Source organism: Oncorhynchus gorbuscha, linkage group LG02 (genome assembly GCF_021184085.1).
Source record: "Oncorhynchus gorbuscha isolate QuinsamMale2020 ecotype Even-year linkage group LG02, OgorEven_v1.0, whole genome shotgun sequence".
Lineage (NCBI taxonomy): Eukaryota > Metazoa > Chordata > Actinopteri > Salmoniformes > Salmonidae > Oncorhynchus > Oncorhynchus gorbuscha.
In genome coordinates, this window is record NC_060174.1 from 24,445,137 (window position 1) to 24,468,773 (window position 23,637).

Genomic DNA, 23,637 nt, shown 5'->3' on the forward strand with positions numbered 1-23,637 from the left:
TGACACAATAATCAGAGATTGTTAGATTCTTGAAACAGCCAGACGCTCCTCTCACAGTAGGTATTGCATTTAGAAGTTAAACTTCAAAGCTGCGCTTAGTGCGGGGCCGACTGTTAAGCAAATAAATTAAAGCTGAAGACCATTTAAATAAAGACACTCCTGGTTGTAATCATACTGAAAACACGAAGGTCCTCTGCAAGCTGACTAACAGAGAAAGACGACTGAATAATAGATTGAAGACACAGTAAAGCAGGTTTTAAAATCTCTCTCTCCCCTTCTCTCTCTGCTCTGACTGACACTCATTGTTCTGTGGTGTAATAGCTTTACATCCTCTCTCTGTGGTGGAAAAAACAGAGAAACTATTGGCCCTGTAGTCAACAGAGAGAGAGGCAGAGCCCTAAACACAGCTATTGGCACTGGCCCTCTGGCCCAACCCTTCCCACTGGAGCAGCCAGCCAGGAAGAGGCAGGGGAGGAGAGGTGGGCTGGATCAGTGTTTGTTCAGTGCTTCCATTCCAGCACTCCAACATCACCTCCCACTCAGTGAGCACAAACAACATCTCCCAGAGATAGGTACATACACGCACGCACACAGAGAGAGGGAGAGGGCAGAGCACAGGATAGCCATAAAATTTTGCGAATGTAGTTCTTGTAATTTCTTATATCTCTTCGGAACAGTTCTATGCCAGAATGTGGAGCCCAGCGAGGTATATGGCTCGGAAAATGTACCTGACGCTGTACTCCTAATTATCCCGAAATTATGAAAGTTGAAAACGAGAAGTTTGGAATACTGCACATTTTTTGTTAAACTGATGTTGTCGTCAGAATGATAGGCTAGCTATAACAGCCCATTGGATTCCATGAAAATGTGACGCCTAGCGTTTGGGTGAGTAACTACCAGAAGTGTTGTGGAATCCAATGGGTTGCCTTAGTATTAGCTAGCATGCTGACGAAAACAGATGTTTCATTAAAAACTAGCAGTATATAAATCTTTTCAATGTCTCATTTTGGATAAAACATTTTTTTAAACCTTTATTTAACCAGGCAAGTCAGTTAAGAACAAATTCTTATTTTCAATGACAGCCTAGGAACAGTGGGTTAACTGCCTGTTCAGGGGCAGAACAACAGATTTGTACCTTGTCAGCTCAGGGGTTTGAACTTGCAACCTTCCGGTTACTAGTCCAACGGTCTAACCACTAGGCTACCCTGCCGCCCCTGGGATAATTAGGTGTACAGCACCATCTCCCATCCTTGGAATTTGGTATGTTTTCTGAGCGATATATCATGCCGGCCTCATTGTGTCCTGATCAGCCTGCCATTCCGACCTTACAGGGAAGATGTACTTACAGCGACCGTAAGGTCGTAATCTTTAGACCTTACGGTCGCTGTAAGTACATCTTCCCTAAGCACAGGGGGGATGCGAGGCAAGGAGGTAGGTGAATGGGAGGGTGGCCAGTGCAGTCAGAGCCGTGGATTGGAGGGCTGGAGATGCTTTTTGCATTCCAATGAGACTCCATCAGAAAATGTTCAGCATCAAGGTTAATCTAGATGTCAAAGTCTGCTGACAGTGGAGGAGATTGCTCCTGGGTGACATCCTGTCTGAAGTCTTAACGCTGCAGTCAATTTCATCCCTCCCTCCAGGAATTGGAGTCAGGCTTGCCATTTTTGTGGACGTATGCATCACTGTATATGGCAGGATTTTCTCGTGTTTTGTCATTGTATGATGCATGTGGTATCAATGCTGTGTCTGAATGCATCTAGGACAACAGTCAGATCAACTGGGATTGGCTAATTCTTTCAAACAAGCTCGGCCCAAAAAAACACAACATGCAAAGTCAAGGTAAATCAGTACAAAACTGCTTGTGAGACAACTGTCATAGTTATATATCATAGGACTAACATCTGACAGAAAATGGCATCACACAATCTTATTTGAACTTTTCTTCAAAATACCTATCTTCTGAACCTGTACGGTTTTACTGAAGTCTCCAAGATAAAAGAGCTAACTGCTGGTTTCTAGTCTCATAAATGAAGAGGTGTTTCTAAAATCAGACACATAATGTTTTATTAAATGCTTTTGAAGGGAAGTCAAAAAATATGAATTATGTAGGGAAGCAGAGAGAGGATAACTACCTGTTGTTGGTTGGATGGCTGTTCTGCAACACCAGCACTTATGCTGACTCCATAGCGCATAAGATATTCATCCTGTCCACAATTCAGTAACATTACCTTATTGAAAATTATGAACGTAGCAGCAAAACTTGATAAGCTGGCAACAAGAAAGTATCTTAGACTATGTTTCTGGTGTAAGCTTGCAGTTCCAGCTGATTGTATGGGGACTATTGGAGACAGGCAGGCAGGCCGTGTGTGCGTCTGTGGTGTAAGCAGCCTAGCTCCACAAGCCCCTGGGTTATGAAGTGCTCAAAGAGAGCTCATTTCAACTGCAATGTTCCGCTTTTCTGCTTCCCACCTCACTCCTCCCTCCTCCCCATCATGATTAAGGTCTTAAACCCCTCATCAATCGTCAGCCTCTTCACTGCAGAAGCTCTAACAGGACAGCCTGCTCTGTTCTTCTCTGTTCTGCTCTCCTATCTGCTCTGTTCTGCTCTCCTATCTGCTCTGTTCTGCTCTCCTATCTGCTCTGTTCTGCTCTCCTATCTGCTCTGTTCTGCTCTGGCCAATAGACAGCACTATGCATTGCCACCGGAAGATGTTTGGAGGTGGGGATGTTGCCATTTTTACCCTGTTCGCGCTACAGACAGTTGTCTCGGTCCGCTAATAGAGGACTAATAAAGGCCCAGTGTCCCTCCGATGTCAACAACTACAGACCAGTATCCCTTCTTTCTTTTCTCTCCAAAACTCTTGAACGTGCCGTCCTTGGTCAGCTCTCCCGCTATCTCTCTCAGAATGACCTTCTTGATCCAAATCAGTCAGGTTTCAAGACTAGTCATTCAACTGAGACTGCTCTTCTCTGTATCACGGAGGCGCTCCGCACCGCTAAAGCTAACTCTCTCTCCTCTGCTCTCATCCTTCTAGACCTATCGGCTGCCTTCGATACTGTGAACCATCAGATCCTCCTCTCCACCCTCTCCGAGTTGGGCATCTCCGGCGCGGCCCACGCTTGGATTGCGTCCTACCTGACAGGTCGCTCCTACCAGGTGGCGTGGCGAGAATCTGTCTCCTCACCACGCGCTCTCACCACTGGTGTCCCCCAGGGCTCTGTTCTAGGCCCTCTCCTATTCTCGCTATACACCAAGTCACTTGGCTCTGTCATAACCTCACATGGTCTCTCCTATCATTGCTATGCAGACGACACACAATTAATCTTCTCCTTTCCCCCTTCTGATGACCAGGTGGCGAATCACATCTCTGCATGTCTGGCAGACATATCAGTGTGGATGACGGATCACCACCTCAAGCTGAACTTCGGCAAGACGGAGCTGCTCTTCCTCCCGGGGAAGGACTGCCCGTTCCATGATCTCGCCATCACGGTTGACAACTCCATTGTGTCCTCCTCCCAGAGCGCTAAGAACCTTGGCGTGATCCTGGACAACACCCTGTCGTTCTCAACTAACATCAAGGCGGTGGCCCGTTCCTGTAGGTTCATGCTCTACAACATCCGCAGAGTACGACCCTGCCTCACACAGGAAGCGGCGCAGGTCCTAATCCAGGCACTTGTCATCTCCCGTCTGGATTACTGCAACTCGCTGTTGGCTGGGCTCCCTGCCTGTGCCATTAAACCCCTACAACTCATCCAGAACGCCGCAGCCCGTCTAGTGTTCAACCTTCCCAAGTTCTCTCACGTCACCCCGCTCCTCCGCTCTCTCCACTGGCTTCCAGTTGAAGCTCGCATCCGCTACAAGACCATGGTGCTTGCCTACGGAGCTGTGAGGGGAACGGCACCTCAGTACCTCCAGGCTCTGATCAGGCCCTACACCCAAATAAGGGCACTGCGTTCATCCACCTCTGGCCTGTTCGCCTCCCTACCACTGAGGAAGTACAGTTCCCGCTCAGCCCAGTCAAAACTGTTCGCTGCTCTGGCTCCCCAATGGTGGAACAAACTCCCTCACGACGCCAGGACAGCGGAGTCAATCACCACCTTCCGGAGACACCTGAAACCCCACCTCTTTAAGGAATACCTAGGATAGGATAAAGTAATCCTTCTCACCCCCCCTTAAAAGATTTAGATGCACTATTGTAAAGTGGCTGTTCCACTGGATGTCATAAGGTGAATGCACCAATTTGTAAGTCGCTCTGGATAAGAGCGTCTGCTAAATGACTTAAATGTAATAAGAGGGCTATGAGGGGCTATAAGAAGGCTATGATGGGGCTATAAGGAGACTATCAGGGGGCCATCAGGGGACTATCAGGGGGCTTCGAGGGGACTATCAGGGGGCTATGAGGAGACTATCAGGGGACAATCAGGGGGCTATGAGTGGGCTATCAGGGGGCTATGAGGGGACTATCAGGGGGCTATGAGTGGGCTATCAGGGGGCTATGAGGGGACTATCAGGGGGATATGAGGAGACTATCAGGGGACAATCAGGGGGATATGAGTGGGCTATCAGGGGGCTATGAGGGGACAATCAGGGGGATATGAGGGGACTATCAGGGGACAATCAGGGGGATATGAGGAGACTATCAGGGGACAATCAGGGGGCTATGAGGAGACTATCAGGGGACAATCAGGGGGATATGAGGAGACTATCAGGGGACAATCAGGGGGATATGAGGAGACTATCAGGGGACAATCAGGGGGATATGAGGAGACTATCAGGGGACAATCAGGGGGCTATGAGTGGGCTATCAGGGGGCTATGAGGGGACTATCAGGGGGCTATGAGTGGGCTATCAGGGGGCTATGAGGGGACTATCAGGGGGCTATGAGGGGACTATCAGGGGCTATGAGGAGACTATCAGGGGACTATCAGGGGGCTATGAGTGGACTATCAGGGGGCTGTCAGGGGACTATCAGGGGGCTGTCAGGGGAATATGAGGAGACTTTCAGGGGACTATCAGGGGGATATGAGTGGACTATCAGGGGGCATTGAGTGGACTATCAGGGGGCTGTCAGGGGGATATGAGGAGACTATCAGGGGGCTATGAGGGGACTATCAGGGGGCTAGGAGTGGACTATCAGGGGCTGTCAGGGGATATGGGTGGACTATCAGGGGGCTATGAGTGGACTATCAGGGGCTGTCAGGGGACTATCAGGGGGCTATGAGTGGACTATCAGGGGACTATCAGGGGGATATGAGGAGACTATCAGGGGACAATCAGGGGGATATGAGTGGGCTATCAGGGGGCTATGAGGGGACAATCAGGGGGATATGAGGGGACTATCAGGGGGATATGAGGAGACAATCAGGGGACAATCAGGGGGATATGAGGAGACTATCAGGGGACAATCAGGGGGCTATGAGTGGGCTATCAAGGGGCTGTCAGGGGATATAAGTGGGCTATCAGGGGGCTACGAGGGGACTATCAGGGGGCTATGAGGAGACTATCAGGGGACAATCAGGGGGATATGAGGAGACTATCAGGGGACAATCAGGGGGCTATGAGGAGACTATCAGGGGACAATCAGGGGGATATGAGGAGACTATCAGGGGACAATCAGGGGGATATGAGGAGACTATCAGGGGACAATCAGGGGGCTATGAGTGGGCTATCAAGGGGCTGTCAGGGGATATGAGTGGGCTATCAGGGGGCTACGAGGGGACTATCAGGGGGGGGCTATGAGGAGACTATCAGGGGACAATCAGGGGGATATGAGGAGACTATCAGGGGACAATCAGGGGGATATGAGTGGACTATCAGGGGGGGCTGTCAGGGGACTATCAGGGGGCTGTCAGGGGAATATGAGGAGACTTTCAGGGGACTATCAGGGGGATATGAGTGGACTATCAGGGGGCATTGAGTGGACTATCAGGGGGCTATGAGTGGACTATCAGGGGGCTGTCAGGGGACTATCAGGGGGCTGTCAGGGGAATATGAGGAGACTTTCAGGGGACTATCAGGGGGCTATGAGTGGACTATCAGGGGGCTGTCAGGGGATATGAGTGGACTATCAGGGGGCTATGAGTGGACTATCAGGGGGCTATGAGTGGACTATCAGGGGGCTGTCAGGGGGATATGAGGAGACTATCAGGGAGCTATGAGGGGACTATCAGGGGGCTAGGAGTGGACTATCAGGGGGCTGTCAGGGGATATGGGTGGACTATCAGGGGGCTATGAGTGGACTATCAGGGGCTGTCAGGGGACTATCAGGGGGCTATGAGTGGACTATCAGGGGGCTGTCAGGGGACTATCAGGGGGCTATGAGTGGACTATCAGGGGGCTGTCAGGGGGATATGAGGAGACTATCAGAGGGCTATGAGTGGACTATCAGGGGGCTGTCAGGGGGATATGAGGAGACTATCAGGGGGCTATGAGTTGTAACACCAATGCCTAAATGTTCCTTTCCTCATAGTTTTCAATCTAGTGTTGTGCAGACTGTTGATAAACATGTCTCTGAGTCTGTTGGTTCCTATAGGATCTTTTTGCAACATCCTCAGAAGTGACATGTGTCTGTTTCCTTCCAATTAGGACCTAATACGGCATGAATGGCCTCTGTGCACTCCATTTCATGAGTAAAAGTCACCCTATATTTTTTTCTTTAAATTATAACAAGTTTTTAAAGTGTGCCTCTATTTGAGTCTGTGCTGGATTTGTGCACTCAGCCATGGAGGAGGTGTTCGGAAAGGAAGAGGGCAGAGTTGTTAACTAGCTGAGATTCAATCATAGGAAGGAGCAGGATAGGGTTGTGTGGAGTACTACCAGGGGAAATCTCCTCGTTTACTTTGCCTGAGAGATCAGGATGCATGCAGGTGCATTGTGAAGTTATTGAATGCAGACAGTCAGTCAATGTAGACAGTCAGTCAATGCAGACAGTAGGCAGCAGCAGGCCTGAAGACAGACAGGAATATTAAAAGAAGTGGCATCTTATCGCACATAACCATGTCGGAGTCACACCACTGTCGTGGAAAGCTTCTGCAATCCCCCCTCCGTGCTCTGTCATACAGAGACAACTACTGGATTTTTCAAAATATGAAGAGAAGGAATTAACATAAGAGACCAGATTACAAATGTTCCAGTCCCTTTCCATTCCTATAGTCGGATGCACCTCGGAAACTTTGCAGATGTGAACTCAGAGATTAAGGCGAAGAAGAGTTTTTGCGATGTTGTGATGAGTAGGCAGAAAATGGAAACGCTTCTTTTGAAGTACTTGCAAAAAAAGATGAGAAAACGTTGAGTATGTCGCCCTTCTAACATGAAGGAACTTTTCATTGAAATAAAAGTACATTATATGTACGTTTTGACCAGAGAATTTATATTGAAGCTTTTAAAATACATTTTTGTTGAAGTAGACAAATGATTGTGTACATAAATGTTAATATGAAAATGATCACAAAATAATATCTCTCCTTGTTAAAGAAAATGCAGATAGGCAAAACATGGTGCCAGTATGGCTGAGCATTGAATAATTATGGATGTATCATTGGGGTGTTATTGAGACCAAACACAACCTTGAATGATTCACATTACTCAGCAAAAGCAGAAGCAGCTAGAGAGAGAGAGGAGAGAGGGAGAGAGAGCACTTTCTCCCGAAGCCCCAGTGTTTGTCATCACAGTGCAATGTTTCAAACAGCCCCCATAGCTACAGAGTGCTCTATCACTACTACTTAATGAATAATCCACGTCACTGTGTTTTTGCCAAGTTTGCTATTGTTTAACATTGGGAGAGCTGTGGAACATAAAGGATCGTTTGCTTAATGGAACATTGTGCACATTGAGAGAAGAAAACATTCTCAAGCCTGCATTCGATGAATGCTTTAACTTGAATCTAAGTGTTTAGAGTATGGAAAATGAGAGGAAGGTACTGCACTAATGTATAGTGTTACGATGTGTATAATGTCCAGTAGTGCATTGCCTATTGTATAAACTGACAGAATTGAAACATCAGGGTGATGACTATTTGAAGGCAGTTGAATAACATTATTCACAACCTGGAAAACAAGATAAAGTGTAGTACAATGTCATAAAAATGTACTTTTTAGGAGACAGCAACTGACAGATAATAATGCAATATCATAGCTATAGCTCTTTTCTCTGGCAAGATGTACTGTACATGAGATACATGACTATTACTAGAATACACTGAAAGAACAAAACAATGAGCTGGGATGAGAGGGAGTGGGGGCCTATGTAAGATCTTCATAATCACTTTCTACTTTACTGTATGCTTCTTGCTGAAAGTCTGTCCTGATTACTCTACTGAGTCTAAATCCTCTTTATGTCACATCCTAACATCCTGACTCACAATGTCACATTATAATCACATGTTCAAAATGATAAGCCTAAATAAAGTAGATGAAATTCATTAAAACCAACAGAAATAACATAGTAACAAAAAATGAAAGATTATCAAAATATCTATAGAATGCACTCACCATAACAACACATCAAGAAACTAAAATAGTCTAAATAGGAAATGAAATAAGTTAACATATTTTTTTGTGACATAGAAATGTACAGTATATACATTCAATTTTAAATTAAGATGTCTGTGTTGATTGGTGGCTCTGTCTTTTCTATGAGTTCACGTCTCATTGAAAAGCTGTTTCCCATCAGTAACTAATCACCTCGTTGGATCTAGATTCAGAAGATAGATCCAGCCAATCAGAGTGCAGTAAGGCCTACTTTAATAAGTCCCTGCCAATTGTCTGACTTGCCAATATCAAGCAGTCATCTCCAACATGTGACATACTGTACCTTTAGCGAGAAACATGGCAGATATCCACACTTTGAAAATAAAAATAAATTAAAAATATATATAATATATATTTATAAAAGGAAAAAGAAAATCACCTGGGGAGTTTGATCTTCTGTCAAGATGGCAGGATCCCAAAAGCAAAACAAATTTCCAGGGTTTTCAGCTTTTTTAAATTTAATTTGTTTGGTCGTTTTTTTGGTCGTTTTCTTCCTGTTTTTTTGTTGTTTTTTTGTGATACTTTAAGTTGGCTGTTTTTACGAAAAACTTGAAGTATGTCCTCTTCATATAGTATACAGCAACTGTACATTTTTGAATGCAGGTAAACAAAATGTAAAAGTGCTTTTTTTTAAGACTGTTATCCAGTGTATCGAAAGGAGTAGCAGGCACTTAAGTCCATCCCCATTTTGTAGGTGTTTGCCAGTGGAGCAATAAGGTACTCGTTGCTTGAGTTATTCCTGGGTTTTTATTCATCTGTTGGGTAGAGACAGACAACAAAACAGACAGATCGACAAAACTCAACATACACTAGCCCAGGATGTCCAGGTAGACAGGTGTGGCTTTTCCCAAGGCATAAAGGATTTTCTGGATGTCCTTGATGTTCAGCCTCTGCTGGGGCTCCCTCTGCCAGCAACCCAACATGATGTCATACACCTCCTTGGGACAAGCTCGTGGCCTCTCCAGAACCCGTCCTTGCGTAATACACTCGATGACCTGGGGTAGGAGAATGAGAGCGATAGAGAGAGAGATTGGGGTCACTCATTACAACCCAATTTTGAGCATTATACTGTTTGTCAAAAGCATAACAAGCCATTTACAGGCAGAATGAGTTTTTGCTTAATCACCGTTGTTAGCACCCCTGAGGGTATGACACCACACTATTTGTACAGCAGTAATTATATGAGTGCAATGTCAAGGTCATAAAGCAGGTTTCAAAGTATGAGGTTTTGTAGTACACATAAACAAACAAACTTGCAGTGTAGTCAGCGTAGTGTAGTTCATGCAATATCCCTGCGTCAGACATGCCTGTTAGGGACATGCAGAGTAGGGTTGAATATTTTCTCTGTATTTTACAAATGTTCCCTCGCAAAAATAAATCCCTTTTTTTCCTGGGTAACCCAATATTTCCCATCAAAACTGGAAGTGTCATTATAAAGCATATAAAGCATATAAATATGTCTGAATTTGATTCGAGCATTTATTGTTTTGAAACTTCAAGCCTGATGCTACCTGAGCTTGATGAGCCATACATTAAAGACATTTTATGAGCCCAAGCCCAAAAAAGTCCAACTGATGGTGTCATTATCCATTATTATATACAGTGCCTTGCGAAAGAATTCGGCCACCTTGAACTTTGCGACCTTTTGCCACATTTCAGGCTTCAAACATAAAGATATAAAACTGTATTTTTTTGTGAAAAATCAACAACAAGTGGGACACAATCATGAAGTGGAACGACATTTATTGGATATTTCAAACTTTTTTAACAAATCAAAAACTGAAAAATTGGGCGTGCAAAATTATTCAGCCCCTTTACTTTCAGTGCAGCAAACTCTCTCCAGAAGTTCAGTGAGTATCTCTGAATGATCCAATGTTGACCTAAATGACTAATGATGATAAATACAATCCACCTGTGTGTAATCAAGTCTCCGTATAAATGCACCTGCACTGTGATAGTCTCAGAGGTCCGTTAAAAGCGCAAAGAGCATCATGATGAACAAGGAACACACCAGGCAGGTCCGAGATACTGTTGTGAAGAAGTTTAAAGCCGGATTTGGAAACAAAAAAATTCTGAAGCTTTAAACATCCCAAGGAGTACTGTGCAAGCGATAATATTGAAATGGAAGGAGTATCAGACCACTGCAAATCTATCAAGCCCTGGCCGTCCCTCTAAACTTTCAGCTCATACAAGGAGAAGACTGATCAGAGATGCAGCCAAGAGGCCCATGATCACTCTGGATGAACTGCAGAGATCTACAGCTGAGGTGGGAGAGTCTGTCCATAGGACAACAATCAGTCGTATATTGCACAAATCTGGCCTTTATGGAAGAGTGGCAAGAAGAAAGCCATTTCTTAAAGATATCCATAAAAAGTGTTGTTTAAACTTTGCCACAAGCCACCTGGGAGACACACCAAACATGTGGAAGAAGGTGCTCTGGTCAGATGAAACCAAAATTGAACTTTTTGGCAACAATGCAAAACGTTATGTTTGGCGTAAAAGCAACACAGCTCATCACCCTTACACACCATCCCCACTGTCAAACATGGTGGTGGCAGCATCATGGTTTGGGCCTGCTTTTCTTCAGCAGGGACAGGGAAGATGGTTAAAATTGATGGGAAGATGGATGGAGCCAAATACAGGACCATTCTGGAAGAAAACCTGATGGAGTCTGCAAAAGACCTGAGACTGGGACGGAAATTTGTCTTCCAAAAAGACAATGATCCAAAACATAAAGCAAAATCTACAATGGAATGTTTCAAAAATAAACATATCCAGGTGTTAGAATGGCCAAGTCAAAGTCCAGACCTGAATCCAATCGATAATCTGTCGAAAGAACTGAAAACTGCTGTTCACAAATGCTCTCCATCCAACCTCACTGAGCTCGAGCTGTTTTGCAAGGAGGAATGGGAAACAATTTCAGTCTCTCGATGTGCAAAACTGATAGGGACATACCCCAAGCGACTTACAGCTGTAATCGCAGCAAAAGGTGGCGCTACAAAGTATTAACTTAAGGGGGCTGAATAATTCTGCACGCCCAATTTTTCAGTTTTTGATTTGTTAAAAAAGTTTGAAATATCCAATAAATGTCGTTCCACTTCAAGATTGTGTCCCACTTGTTGTTGATTCTTCACAAAAAAATACAGTTTTATATCTTTATGTTTGAAGCCTGAAATGTGGCAAAAGTTCTTAAAGTTCAAGGGGGCCGAATAGTTTCGCAAGGCACTGTATAGGCTACAGCACATTACGAACAAGTTACATCAGGAAAACAGATAAGCCCATTAATGTAGCTATGCTCTCTTGGGTAAATAAACAATACAAGCTCCAGTAGGCTAATCTTTTTGAGGGTGGACTGTATTACTGTACTGCATTACTGTACTGTATTACTGTACTGTATTGTATTATGTCGTATTATTTGTCTGAAATGATGCTCATTATTCAAACTGTCAAGCTGAGAGAGAACATGCAATGATGGTGCAGGACATGCGGCCTTCAAAGTTACAATTATAGGATAGCAAATCTGGTTGAATTTGGAAATATTATAGGGCCTATTTTACATTTTTACAATTAGTAGGCTGACGCATATCTTTCATAATATTTCCCCTAATGTTGTGCGACATGCGTATTAGCCTACTTCCTATTTCTCTTTCTATTGTTGCTTCATTCCTTCCTCACTTTCAACAATTCAATGAAATACATTTTGATGTCCTTATCTTCATCATTGTAATGACATGCTTGAATAATTTCGGACTAGACTAAGATGCAGACTGCCTTCACTTCTCTTCACGAAGATTGAATGGTTATGGGTGACAGGTGTAAATAAATAACTGATTCAGCCTACCACCATCAAGCATTCTCTCTTCCCCTCTTGAGTTCTATTGGCTGCTGTACTTAACATTCAGCCAACAAGAGCTTGCATCCCTCTTCGAATAATCTATTAGTAGTTTTCCAGCAAGCTATTCTAGGTTAGCTTTTCGCGGGGCTCTACGAGCTAAGGAGTGTTTTAAGGCCAGCGGTGCACAGGTGCGTATCGCACAAGAGACAGAGGCACTTGCATAACCCATCATTCATTAGATATATGGCTAATACTGCATCAAATGTATTACGTGAAAGGGTATGATAAGATGTCTATATGAAAATAATGATCTATTTTGGATGCAATTTGAATGGAATTTATGGAGAGATAGAAAGACCGCGAGAGGGTCGGCTGATTTAAAGCAACTAAACGCAAAAAAGAAACGTCTGCTCACTGTCATCTGCGTTTATTTTCAGTAAACTTAACATGTGTAAATATTTGTATGAACATAACAAGAGTCAACAACTGAGACAAAAACTGAACAAGTTCCACTGACATGTGACTAACAGAAATGAAATAATGTGTCCCTGAACAAAGGGGGGTGGTCAAAATTAAAAGTAACAGTCAGTATCTGATGTGGCCACCAGCTACATTAAGTACTGCAGTGCATCTCCTCCTCATGGACTGCACCAGATTTGCCAGTCCTTGTTGTGAGATGTTACCCACTCTTCCACCAAGGCACCTGCAAGTTCCCGGACATTTCTGGGGGGGAATGGCCCTAGCCCTCACCCTCCGATCCAACAGGTCCCAGACGTGCTCAATAGGATTGAGATCCGGGCTCTTTGCTGGCCATGGCAGAACACTGACATTCCTGTCTTGAAGGAAATTACGCACAGAAAGAGCAGTATGGCTGGTGGCATTGTCATGCTGGAGGGTCATGTCAGGATGAGCCTGCAGGAGGATGTCTTCCCTGTAATGCACAGTGTTGAGATTGCCTGCAATGACAACAAGCTCAGTCCGATGATGCTGTGACACAACACAACCGAGACCTGTACTCTGGAGCGGGATCGATTTGGAGGTGGACCCTCCACCTCCAAATCGATCCCGCTCCAGAGTACAGGTCTCGCTTGTAATGCTCATTCCTTTGACGATAAACGCGAAACCGACCATCATCCCTGGTGAGACAAAACCGCGACTCGTCAGTGAAGAGCACTTTTTTGCCAGTCCTGTCTGGTCCAGCGACGGTGGGTTTGTGCCCATAGGCGACGTTGTTGCTGGTGATGTCTGGTGAAGACCTGCCTTACAACATGCCTACAAGCCCTCAGTCCAGCATCTCTTTGCCTATTGCGAACAGTCTGAGCACTGATGGAGGGATTGTGCGTTCCTGGTGTAACTCGGGCAGTTGTTGTTGCCATCCTGTACCAGTCCCGCAGGTGTGATGTTCAGATGTACCAATTCTGTGCGGGTGTTGTTACACGTGGTCTGCCACTGCGAGGACGATCAGCTGTCCGTCCTGTAGCGCTGTCTTAGGCGTCTCACAGTACGGACGTTGCAATTTATTGCCCTGGCCACATCTGCAGTACTCATGCCTCCTTGCAATATACCTAAGGCACGTTCACGCAGATGAGCAGGGATCCTGGTGTTTTTCAGTCAGAAGAAAGGCCTTTTTTGTATCCTAAGTTTTCATAACTGTGACCTTAATTGCCTACCTTCTGTAAGCTGTTAGAGTCTTAATGACCGTCCCACAGGTGCATGTTCATTAATTGTTTATGGTTAATTGAACAAGCATGGAAAACAGTGTTTAAACCCTTTACAATGAACATCTGTGAAGTTATTTGGATTTTAAGGAATTATCTTTGAAAGACAGGGTCCTGAAAAAGGGACGTTTCATTTTTTGCTGAGGAGGCCATAGAGAAGACAGATTTCATGTATATATTTTAACAGTTCCATTTCACGTCATGCTGTTCATATAAATAATTTATTATAATTTACCGGTTTCTCACATTTATTTATCCCGGGAAATGTGAGTGGGTTTGGGCAGGAAATCTCGGTTACCTCATTTCCCGGTATTCAACCCTAATGCAGAGAGTTTGGCCGCTGCAGTTTCTGAATTATAATGAATTATAATTTACATGACACTTCAACATTATCTGGCAGACATGTTAGCTCCCCTTTAACATTATATGGGGAATATTAAAACTTTGTGTAAATTGTATAAATTGTATAAAACCAAATGTCTAGAATGCACATTATGATGCATTTACATGACACTACAACATTATATGGCAGCCATGTTAGCTCCATAGAGGTCTTATTCAATTAATGAGTATTCTAATTCCTAATTCTATGGTTCATTCCCCATGAACATTACACGGGGAATATTTAAACATTGCAACTGAATGTTCTAGAATAAGAACATTCAACATTCTTAAAGTTGGCCTAATTCTCTAAATATATGGCTCTGGGGACATGTTTCATTTCACAGGTGATCCCTTTGGGCTAGGGGGGAAATTGGGTTTCTATGAGTTGTATTGATCTGTGTTTGTTCGGTGTGTTCTGTTGAATGGCTATGAGAATAACTGCCTCACGTTCCCATCCACAGACACACACACAAAGGAAGCTGGACATGAACAATCATAACCAATTAATCCACTCTGTGCAGTTCAAACAGGTCAAGGATGATAATGTGATTGCCATGCTAGTGAAGCACACCTGTGAGTTTTATGTTATGTTATTGATGTTGTCATGTTATTTAGCTTTGCTGCTCATTTTGATTGGATAGTAGGTGTGTTTATTGGTACATATCATATTGAGACCTGTGTAGCTAAAAATAGCACCACTTCAAGGTAGGGTTAAACATATCAACTCCAGTAAGTATGGTAACTTTGTTCTGCTGTCTGTGTTTATTTTAGGAGCATTTTGAGAGGCTGTGTTGTCGTCAGCGTGATGCTCTGTCTGCACAACTGCAGCCAAAAGGCTCTTTCCACAGACGCTCGTTGAGTCAGTGAGTCACCACAGCCCCCCGTCTGCAGCCCAGACCGGGCACATTTACATTCACAGCACATTCACATAATTCACATTTATAAAATACTTCTGTCTGGGGCTCTGGTTATGGTTTCTATACCTATGGCTGGCTTCAGGATTGATTCATAATGCTACTTTTCAGGTCTCAACGTAATGGGACAAGCAAATATATAAACAATGGCTCTGTCAGACTGTACATGCTGACGTTTGGCTGGAACTTGGGGCATTGTTGTTCTGACATTTTAATTATCATGCCTTTTAAAAAAATGGTGGAATTGGTTTGGTGGACTATTGAACTCACAAATGAGTATAGTCCTTCATAGCTTCTGTCAATGTCAACAGTGTGATGTCTTTATGGTGGTTGGTTGAGAGGAATTTCAGTGGCACAGTGACTGTCTGCACATCATCACTACTTCTATGTTCTGTAGATAGAAAGCCTGGTGTAAAATGGCTGTTGCTCACCTCACATGCCATCCCTTATCTTTTATATCTATGGTGGCTATAAGACTTATGCGTGTGTTTGTGTGTAAATGGGAGTAATTTAATTTCAACACTCTCAGCTCACTCTAACACACTAACAGTTGCTGCTCTCTTGTCATCTTTGTTTAAGTCTTAATTGATTTCTCTTCTGGTCCAATATTGAGCCCAAAGGCCACTCTAAGAATAGGCCAATTAGCCTCTCCCACACTGCACCATTCTAGGGATTAGTAAGAGCGTTATGAATCACTGGCCCTGATTATCCACTGATGTGGTTTTAGTACGAGTGTGACTGTTGGATGGTAGTCTTTGCCGAGGAAGCAACAACTGTCGAATGCACATTATTGCATTGTGTGGTTATTTTGCTTATTTTCATTTCTGTTTTTCAGAAAAAGAGCAGAATACAAAAGATGGGTGTGCTACAGTACCTCGTTGTTGGCCAGTTGAAACCATGGCTGCTTCCCGTAGGTGAAGATCTCCCAGAGGATGACACCGAAGCTCCACACGTCGCTCTCTGTGGTGAACTTCCTATACATTATGCTCTCAGGGGGCATCCAGCGGATGGGCAGCATGGTGTGGCCTCCCACCTGTCAGAGAGAGAGAGAGAGAGAGAGATAGAGAGACATGGAGGGAGAGAGAGAGATAGAAAGACAGAGGGGGAGATATGGAGGGAGAGAGAGAGATAGAAAGACAGAGGGAGAGATATGGAGGGAGAGAGCGAGAGGGAGAGATATGGAGGGAGAGAAAGAGAGCAAGAGAGAGAGAGATATGGAGAGAGAGAGAGAGAGAGAGAGAGAGAGAGAGAGAGAGAGAGAGAGAGAGAGAGAGAGAGAGAGAGAGAGAGAGAGAGAGAGAGAGAGAGAGAGAGAGAGAGAGAGAGAGAGAGAGAGAGAGAGAGAGAGAGAGAGAGAGAGAGAACAACAGATATCAGCACAGTGTTATGGACCTGGGCTAACTGGATTTAAAACAACTGGAAAAGAAAACAATTGTACATGTCAAAGAAAATGACATATTCACCAAAAGGCATGCAGAAGACACATTTTGAATACTTCTAGATGGTCTTTTCTAGTTTATTTTATTTATTCATTTATTTATTTTTAACTTGTATTTTTCTTATAAAATATTTGAGAAGAAGGGAAACCTACACAGCCCTGTAACACAGAAGATGAAGAAGAGTCAAATGAGGCTCAGCTGGGAGGAGGAAGAGAAGATGGAGCCAAGAGAGGGAAGGAAAAAGGATCCATTAAAAGAAGTTTGACAGCTTCAAGCCATGCAGCAACATAAATGGTCTTCCCTTCAGCCTTCCCTTCCCACTGACAGATATTAATCCATTAAAACAATGAGTCATTCATTATCTGTGCCCTCGTCTTTAACTCAACTGGATTGTTTCTAAATCTTTTTCCTAATCATGTCAATTACACTGTGTATAATCACATCCGTGGAAGGGTTGAACAAAGAGTGCCATTTCAATAGGGGATGTCTGATTATTGTTACTTTCAACTCTTAAGTGGTAGCTGCATATTAATTACAGTGCTCATTGGCACTGAACTCACTATGGGTCAATGTATTGACTGAGCATGTGAATACAAAGAAGTTAACATTACATTACATTCCCACATTGCTGTTACTGTAGCTATAAAGGACCAGTCTACCATGTCTGCCATCGATAATAACATCAATTTCCTTCAGGTAATTATGTATTGTTGGTTTATCTTTGTTAAATTTGGCCCACTGAACATTATAATAAGTTGTTCTGTTTTACATCTCCAATATACTCACCCCTTCCTTCTCCCCCTCCTCCTCCTCCTCCTCCTTGTCCGCCTGCTCTGCTTTTTTAAGATTTATGACGGTTTATTAATGAGATTATGGTAAAATGTCTGCTGGACCACGTCCCATAAAGCCTGTGTGAATATGGAACCCTAACGCCACTACCACACTCTACTGATCTTCTTCCAAGCTGAAAAGAGAAAAAGGCTGTTTCAAAAATCAAATGTATTCATGTTCAATCATATAAATGAACCACATCTAATTATAAATAAGGGGGATGCAGATTTCAAATGTGTGTCTGTACTGTGCAGAAAAGAGTATCCGATAGTAAAATGTGAAGCCAAAGCAGTTCTAAGAGTTTTAATACGTTCCAGGACTATTAGAGAAAGGGGTATTTGTCTATCATACAATACACACACTACAACCCCAATGTTCACTGTAACATCAACTTAAATAGTCTTACCTTGAAACTCCACCATTGCCATATCTCTACCCTACTATCCCATCTCCTGATACATCCCCAGCTCTACCTCATTACCAATACTTGACAGGGAACATGTCGGAATGCCCGGGGAAGTACCTCCTCCTACATACTACATTTGTAAGGGACTCTGAAGTGAATTGGTTTCCCTGCTGCAATGACCTGGCACCCTTTCCATTCATTGACTCTTTATGTGGACAGATTGTTCCTCACCAGACTAATGTTGTTGGCACTACATGAGTAGGTACACCGCTCCCTAATGCAGGCTGGTGTCCAAAACTTAGAGAGAGTAGAACAGGAGGATGATCCAAATTCACATATCGTTTTTGAAAACTTACCACGGTTCTATGATATTTGCATAATTCATAGAATGACAGATCTGTGTTTGTTATGCTGGCTCGGTCTGTCTTAGGGGACTGGGTCTGCTTCTCGGAGGCAGAGTATTTGTGAACTTGTTCATGTGTTTGTGTGTGTGTGCTGGGAGATTAAATGAATTGATTGAATTTCAATTCATCTTAATGGCTTCTCCCTGGCAAGCACCTTCCTCAATTCAGTCTGGGGTTGAACGGAGGACCGTGGAAGCATATAGATCAGAGTGTGGGCTTCCCTTGGAGCAGAATTCAAACTGGCATGGTGAAAACAAAAACTCCACCACAATCTCAAAGCATAGCACAATTAGCATATAGTGAGACATTTAAATATTGCTAATATACTGACGATAACATATGCATTGATTGAAGCAACTGTCAATACATTTTCCATACTGTCCATCAATGTTGTTGTTAGAGTCTAAAGGCAAATTAAGCATAATAACGAATCTGCTATATACCTTTCCTAACTTGGAACATTGTCATTGGATTGTTGGATTAACATTACAGCTTGCGTCAAAGTGGCTGTTGAGGGGGTGTAATGTAATTACAGACCCAGTATAGTTAGTTATCCAGCGACCAGGTATTCAGTATTGATTATTTATAATAATACCACATATAGCCTGCAGAATGCACTCCTCTGTGATGTGATATCAAGTTGTCATTGTCCACTCCTTAGTTCACAAACACAGTGCCATACCTGCAGACTGAGAACCAACAACTAATTTGGCATTGGGGAGCCCAGGCATCACTTTCATTATACAGATGGGGGCTGTCAGATATGCTGCCTGTGAGAACCCAGCTCAGACCGTGCTTTTCCTTACTGTGTCATATCCCTGGAGGGCAGTTTTCTTGGTTGGTTCTCCTTGAGGAGAGGAGAGGAGCGGATGTCAATATGTGACCAGTGTCAGGGAGATGTGTTCCTGGCTGCCACCCCGATTTATAATCACTTAACAAAAGGAAATGTGTCCAATGCAGTTACGACCTCCTAATCTCTCTGTCAGTGGACCATACACCAGGCCTGTTCTGGCAGAGATGCCCAGGCCTAAAATGGCCAAGGCCCACAGTCCATTGCCAGACCAGCATACCAATAGGGGGCAGTCCAGCAGTCCTGTTAGTAGTCTGATGGTGAATCAGACATCTCTCTCTCACAGGCTACTCCACTGATGACCATCTGTACCTGTATGTCTATGATGTTGAGATTTTCTTACTATAACTTACTCGTGTTAGTATCTAAAAGGAGAAAAGCAACATGAAAGTGGTTGCAGTAAAGAACAGAAGTGGTTGGAACAGTAATTACACAATGAAAGTCAAGCATATTGCCTTAATTTACATCACTTCCTGGTCTCTATGACACCTTATGGAGACATGTATTTTACTGAGCTGTGTGTTGCAAAGAGAAATCAGCTATTAGAGGTACCACTTAGGAAAAGTAGCCTGCAGAATACATTAAGTGGGAGGAGACTCAATGGACTGTTTGACATTTACTGCAAATGTAACATATTTTCCACAATGGCAATTATAGTCTGTATCTAGTGAAAATCCGATGTACCACAGTAATAATCCCTTTGTGATGTCTGCACAGCTTCAGCAAGTCCATTATCAACTGGGACAAGAGCTCTATATTCAGTCTGGTCACCGTGTCTCAGAGACAACAAACAAAAGAATACAGCAAGAATGGTTCTGCCCTACACCTGACACATGTTTACCAATAGGGTCGTTCCACCAATTGAGTACCTTTTGGGTAGTGTAACTCGGTGAAGTTCACCTAATTTTAACATTCTGTCATAAAGAGCACACGTTCAACTTAATAAACATGTTTTACCTTCTCAAGAGATTAAATTAAAAAAGGACCATTAAGAGCTACTATTAAGTGCCAAATGAAGTAACACGTTTAAACTTAACAGGGTTGACGATTTGATCTTAAATCAGCCACAAATCCACCTGTGACAGGAGGAATAAAGCTTGTTGTGTACAGTCTCAATTGAATACAAGCTTCACAAAACATTTCTAGACTGTCTATCTATGTGTAACACCAGAAAATGGCCAAAAAGAGTGGGATCAGCTCACCCGCCTTTACATTATGAATTGACGACTATGATTTGACTATTATGATTTGACTATTTTTAAGATGACTTTAGCAAGTCATACTAAAATTCAGATTTATAGAATTTTCCATGTGGTCTACATTAAAGGACACTTCACTTAATATAACAGGCTTTTAAATTAAATATTGGTGCACAAATTCAACTAAAATCTCAAAGGGACGCAAAAGGCCCTCTATTCTTGGAACGACCCAATAGACATCATTATATTGAGCATGCATCACTTTTCTTGTACATTTCCTAGAATTAGTAAAGGTAAAGAGTTCAGGCATCTATAAAGGAAAATATAACACACAATCATGAGGAATGGAGGCGAATGCAGAGTGAACACCACACCTTCCAGCCCACTGTGTCAAAACACCACCTGTTCACTAAAGCAAAAACACTGAGGTTGTCGCCGAAAGACATCTTTAGGTTAGCTTGATTATGAAGGTACTTACAAATACATGAACAATATGGAACAAATATTTTATTATGCAACATACATACTGTAGGTGCTTACCCGGTAGTAATCCGTGCTGTAGATGTCCCTGGACATTCCAAAGTCACCAATCTTAACCAGCAGGCCGTTGCCCACCAGGCAGTTCCGAGTGGCTAAGTCGCGGTGCACAAAGTGCTGGGAGGCCAGGTACATCATCCCTGCGGCAATCTGAGTGGCAATGTGCAGCATCTGAGACAGGCCCAGCTCCCCATTGGTCTGCAGCGACTGTCCGTCAACCAGGATCAATGCATCAGGCCCATGAGCTCTGTGGATGGAGAAATAAGGGAGGGAGGGACAGAGGGAGAATCTTATCTCAATCACCATATTCTTACTCCACATTACATTTTATAATGGATTTTAGCTCAGCATAGTATATGACAGTGGTATGTTCTTCAGTTGTAATAGATTGGACATGAGATTCATGGTGTTTTACATTCAAACTTTAATTGAGACAGGGACAGGGGCCGAGTCATTACCGTACCAGGGCCACTAGGTGCAAAACCAACAAGAGCTCTTCTGTATTAATGAATGCAGAACAATTGAATGGAAATGCTATAACTGTCATGACATTTGCATGTATAAAGCCATCAGCAAGCAGCAGACGTCTATCTACTCTGCCTCTGCTATTGAGCACCAATGTTCCCTGCCACTGCCAAGCATCCAGGGGCTCAATAACATCCAATCATAAAGGAGATCAGCTGTCTCATTTGAATTCTGAGTCCCAGCTTCCCTAGTCCGTGGAGGCTCAGTCAACAGACAGCCGTTACACACAGCATTTTGTGGTTTTACCCTAACAGGTTATCTCTACTTAATCTACAGTGTAGTGAATAGGAAGTCGCTGCTGCTGGTACTGGGTGACAGGTCTAGTGGAAAACAACAAAAACATTGTATTTCCCCTCCTGTTTCTTCTACGCTACAACATTTCTCTGAGGGGAAGCCATCCATCAATCACAGCCTGATGCTTGTGGTGAAACCTGCAGGGTTGTGGCTGTTCTACTACACTACATGTAGAAATGATGAGGAAATAGACAGGAACTGGTTTCATCTTTGGAAATGATCACATATATTATATTGCTGGCCAAAGTATTTATTGTATGACGTTAACTCTAATACTGAGGATAGTTATTCAGGTTAGCGTAATGTGGACCAGCACAGTACATCACTAGTGGGGTGCAGTCAGCCTGCCATTAATTGTCTATAGACACTTGTGGTTGGTAAACAGGGGGAGATGCTTCCACACATGTTTCAATTAAGCTGAGTAAACTTCCACAGTTCCAAAAACACATATAAAGTATGTTTCTCTCAGTTGACAGTTTTTATAACTCATAGGCTACACCAAAGACACATTTATAGACATAAGAGTTGAGCACGTCTTGTTTATCCCACACGTCACTGCTTTATTCAACTGAGTAAACTTAGCAATTCCAACAGCACACATCAGAAAAGTCTGGGCTACAGCACCCAAAGACAGAACTGAGTAAGAGTTGAGCACGTCAAATCTATTCTACACGTCACTGCTTTATTCAGCTGAAAAATCTTTAACATCCAACAACACTCACCAGAAAAGTATTTCTCAGTTGGCAGCTTATATTACTCCAAATACTAATTTACCCAAAATTAGGAAGAGTTGAGCATATCTTACTGTGCATTTAGTTGACACAACTTACCTGAGGAACTTATTGAGGTCTCCGTGCTTCATGTACTCAAAGACCATTATAAGGGGGTCTCCATCCACACACACACCGTAGAACTTGACAATGTGCTCGTGCTGCAGGTTGGTCAATAGTTCCGCCTCCCTCTGGAAATCTTTTCTCGCTGCAAGGGTGGGGTCCTTCAGCGTCTGAGAAAATACAAGGGTGGAGTCCTTCAGGGTCTGAGGAGTACAAGGGTTTCTTTTAACTGCTTAGCAAAGTATGATACTGTTGCAACACCTTTATTAGACTGAGGAAATAGAGAGGACAAGTGAAATAGACCTTAGAAAATTGACCTTAGACATTGCCACTAGTCGACTACCCTATGGTATTCTACCCTGCACCTTAGACATTGCCACTAGTCGACTACCCTATGGTATTCTACCCTGCACCTTAGACATTGCCACTAGTCGACTACCCTATGGTATTCTACCCTGCACCTTAGACATTGCCACTAGTCGACTACCCTATGGTATTCTACCCTGCACCTTAGACATTGCCACTAGTCGACTACCCTATGGTATTCTACCCTGCACCTTAGACATTGCCACTAGTCGACTACCCTATGGTATTCTACCCTGCACCTTAGACATTGCCACTAGTCGACTACCCTATGGTATTCTACCCTGCACCTTAGACATTGCCACTAGTCCACTACCCTATGGTATTCTACCCTGCACCTTAGACATTGCCACTAGTCCACTACCCTATGGTATTCTACCCTGCACCTTAGACACCACTGCTGCCCTATGTACAGAGTCATTGAACACAGGTAAAAAATAACGTTTACATACTGTTTTACACACTTTATCTGTATATGCTGTATTCCAGTCATGATTCATCCTATATAACTACTGCTGTACACATGTTCTATTCATATAGTGCCCATACATTCTATACACATCATTATATACAGTT

General features: G+C 43.4%; 1 protein-coding gene across 4 annotated transcripts in view; it reads right to left on the reverse strand.

Moving 5' to 3' along the window:
- Positions 1-6,103: 6,103 nt before the first annotated feature.
- Positions 6,104-23,637, reverse strand: part of LOC123999529 (NT-3 growth factor receptor-like) — a 324,982-nt gene continuing 307,448 nt past the window's right edge. The window contains exons 14-18 of one of the 4 annotated variants that reach the window (XM_046305427.1): positions 22,696-22,868; positions 21,050-21,293; positions 16,972-16,977; positions 16,255-16,413; positions 6,104-9,524 (exon numbers count right to left, since the gene is read on the reverse strand). In XM_046305427.1, coding sequence (XP_046161383.1) covers positions 9,339-9,524; positions 16,255-16,413; positions 16,972-16,977; positions 21,050-21,293; positions 22,696-22,868 — 768 coding nt within the window. In that variant the 3' untranslated portion in view covers positions 6,104-9,338. Of the gene's footprint in view, positions 9,525-16,254; positions 16,414-16,971; positions 16,978-21,049; positions 21,294-22,695; positions 22,902-23,637 lie in introns of all 4 variants that reach the window. The other 3 variants (XM_046305411.1, XM_046305435.1, XM_046305418.1) reach the window with 3 other exon arrangements.